We start from the raw sequence: 1,747 nt of genomic DNA on the forward strand, positions 1-1,747 counted from the left end.
CCAGGCCTCTCACAACCCTGCCCAACCCAGACCCAACATGAAAGGTGTCAGTCCTTTCAATTTGTTAACAAATTAATAAAAGACCTAGGAGAAGACTGTGTCTAATACCAAAACACTGTTGCTGTCTTATGCCTTCTGTTTCTTGTAACAGTTTAGCCTTAACACTGGTGTTCATAGCACTGCCTCGGCTGCTGGCCGCACAGCAAGCTCGCTGCCTTAGCCCACAGCTGAAACCGGGGACGGGCTCCCGGCAAGAGAAACTCAGAATAGCTTCTTGCTGGTATTTGAATTTTATGTCCAGTGAACGTTTTTCCCTTGACTTCACTTTATTGTATTAAAGTCAGGCTTGTTGAGATCTAGTTTATACGTGAGAAAGTTCACCTGCTCTGGTGCAGAGTACTGTGAATCTTGACAAACTTATTTAGTCATGTAACCTCCACCTCAACCAAGATGTGGGACATTGCCTTCACCCCAAAACATTCCCACCTGCCCCTCTCGCCCTGCCCCTGGCAACTACCAATGGGACTTCACTCCGTAGTTTGCCCTCCCTAGAAGAACATAGCTTCAGATCTGTAGCAGGTGTCTTTGGAAGGAGAAGGAGAAAGAGAAGGAAATGCCCGCCACGTACATCTGAGGCCAGCAGCCTTTGCCTCAGTACAAAAGCACATGGCTCCCTGTAACACCTGTCTCCTGTCCTTTCCAGTACCTGCTTTCCCCAGAGACCATAGAAGCCCTCCGGAAGCCGACCTTCGACGTGTGGCTTTGGGAGCCCAACGAGGTAAGTGAGGGGGCATCACTGGGATCAGTGTCACTAGGGACGGAAGCTCAGGATTGTGGACCCCCCCATTATTGTTCCACCTTTGTACTTTCTCCTTTCTGCCTTTTTTTTTTTTAAGAACAACAACAAACTTGATTCTCCAGGTTTCAGTTCAAACTGATGCTTCATGAGCTCAGGGGGGCTCAGGAGGCAGAGAAGGCTGGAGATGCAGGACCCTCCAACCCTGGAGCTGCAAGCGGTTCGAGCTCCCAGGGGCCACCTGTAGAACCTCAGGCAGCTGCCACCAGCCACTGAAGACCAACACTCGGCACTCGGACACAAGCTCCCCTGCTTTGGGGCAGAGGTTTCATCAAGAAAGGCACTTCTGTTGGAGTGTTCTGCTGAGAAAGTTGTCAGCAGCATTTTAAGTGGAAACATGGGATTCAGGGACCTGTGAGTCACTTTCTGCAGCAAGGTATTTCTTGAAAATTTCCCATTTGCTGAGAAAACACAAAAATGAAGATTTTTTTGGTTTAGTTTAATTATGTGATGATATCAGATAAACCTTTCTCTTTCCACACTCCAAGATAAGGAAAAGTCCCTCATCATAGCAATCAGACCCAGCTGTTTTCAACCTACCAAAATCTAAGGACTCTTTCCAGTAACACAAAAATGCAGAAAGTCCGCCCTGAGCATGTTCTTCTGTTTGACAGTATCAGTAGCCAGGACATCTCCACGAATGGCAGCAAGTGGGATTCTGCACCAGCAGCATTCAGGATTCTCTTTTGCCAGCGCCTGGGGCCTGGGTATCTCCTAAGCAAACGCTCTCACACATGTGATCTCCCAGAACAAGGAAACCTCGGCTGCACTGGCCAGAAAAGCACAGCTGCCACTCCCCAGCCCAGTTCACCCAAGAAGAGCAGCAGGAGGCCAGAGCAATGGTCCGCAGCTCTGAGAGAGCAGGGCTGGCACTGGGGCTGGAGAAGCGGG

General features: G+C 49.5%; 1 protein-coding gene across 5 annotated transcripts in view; it reads left to right on the top strand.

Moving 5' to 3' along the window:
- The window catches only part of PDE9A (phosphodiesterase 9A), a 105,516-nt gene that overhangs the window by 86,499 nt on the left and 17,270 nt on the right, over positions 1-1,747 (top strand). For all 5 annotated transcript variants that reach the window (XM_008568418.1, XM_008568415.1, XM_008568416.1 and 2 more), the window contains exon 9: positions 704-778. In XM_008568418.1, coding sequence (XP_008566640.1) covers positions 704-778 — 75 coding nt within the window. The remainder of the gene's footprint in view (positions 1-703; positions 779-1,747) is intronic.

Source organism: Galeopterus variegatus, unplaced genomic scaffold (assembly GCF_000696425.1).
Source record: "Galeopterus variegatus unplaced genomic scaffold, G_variegatus-3.0.2 Scaffold408, whole genome shotgun sequence".
NCBI classification, from domain to species: Eukaryota; Metazoa; Chordata; class Mammalia; order Dermoptera; family Cynocephalidae; genus Galeopterus; species Galeopterus variegatus.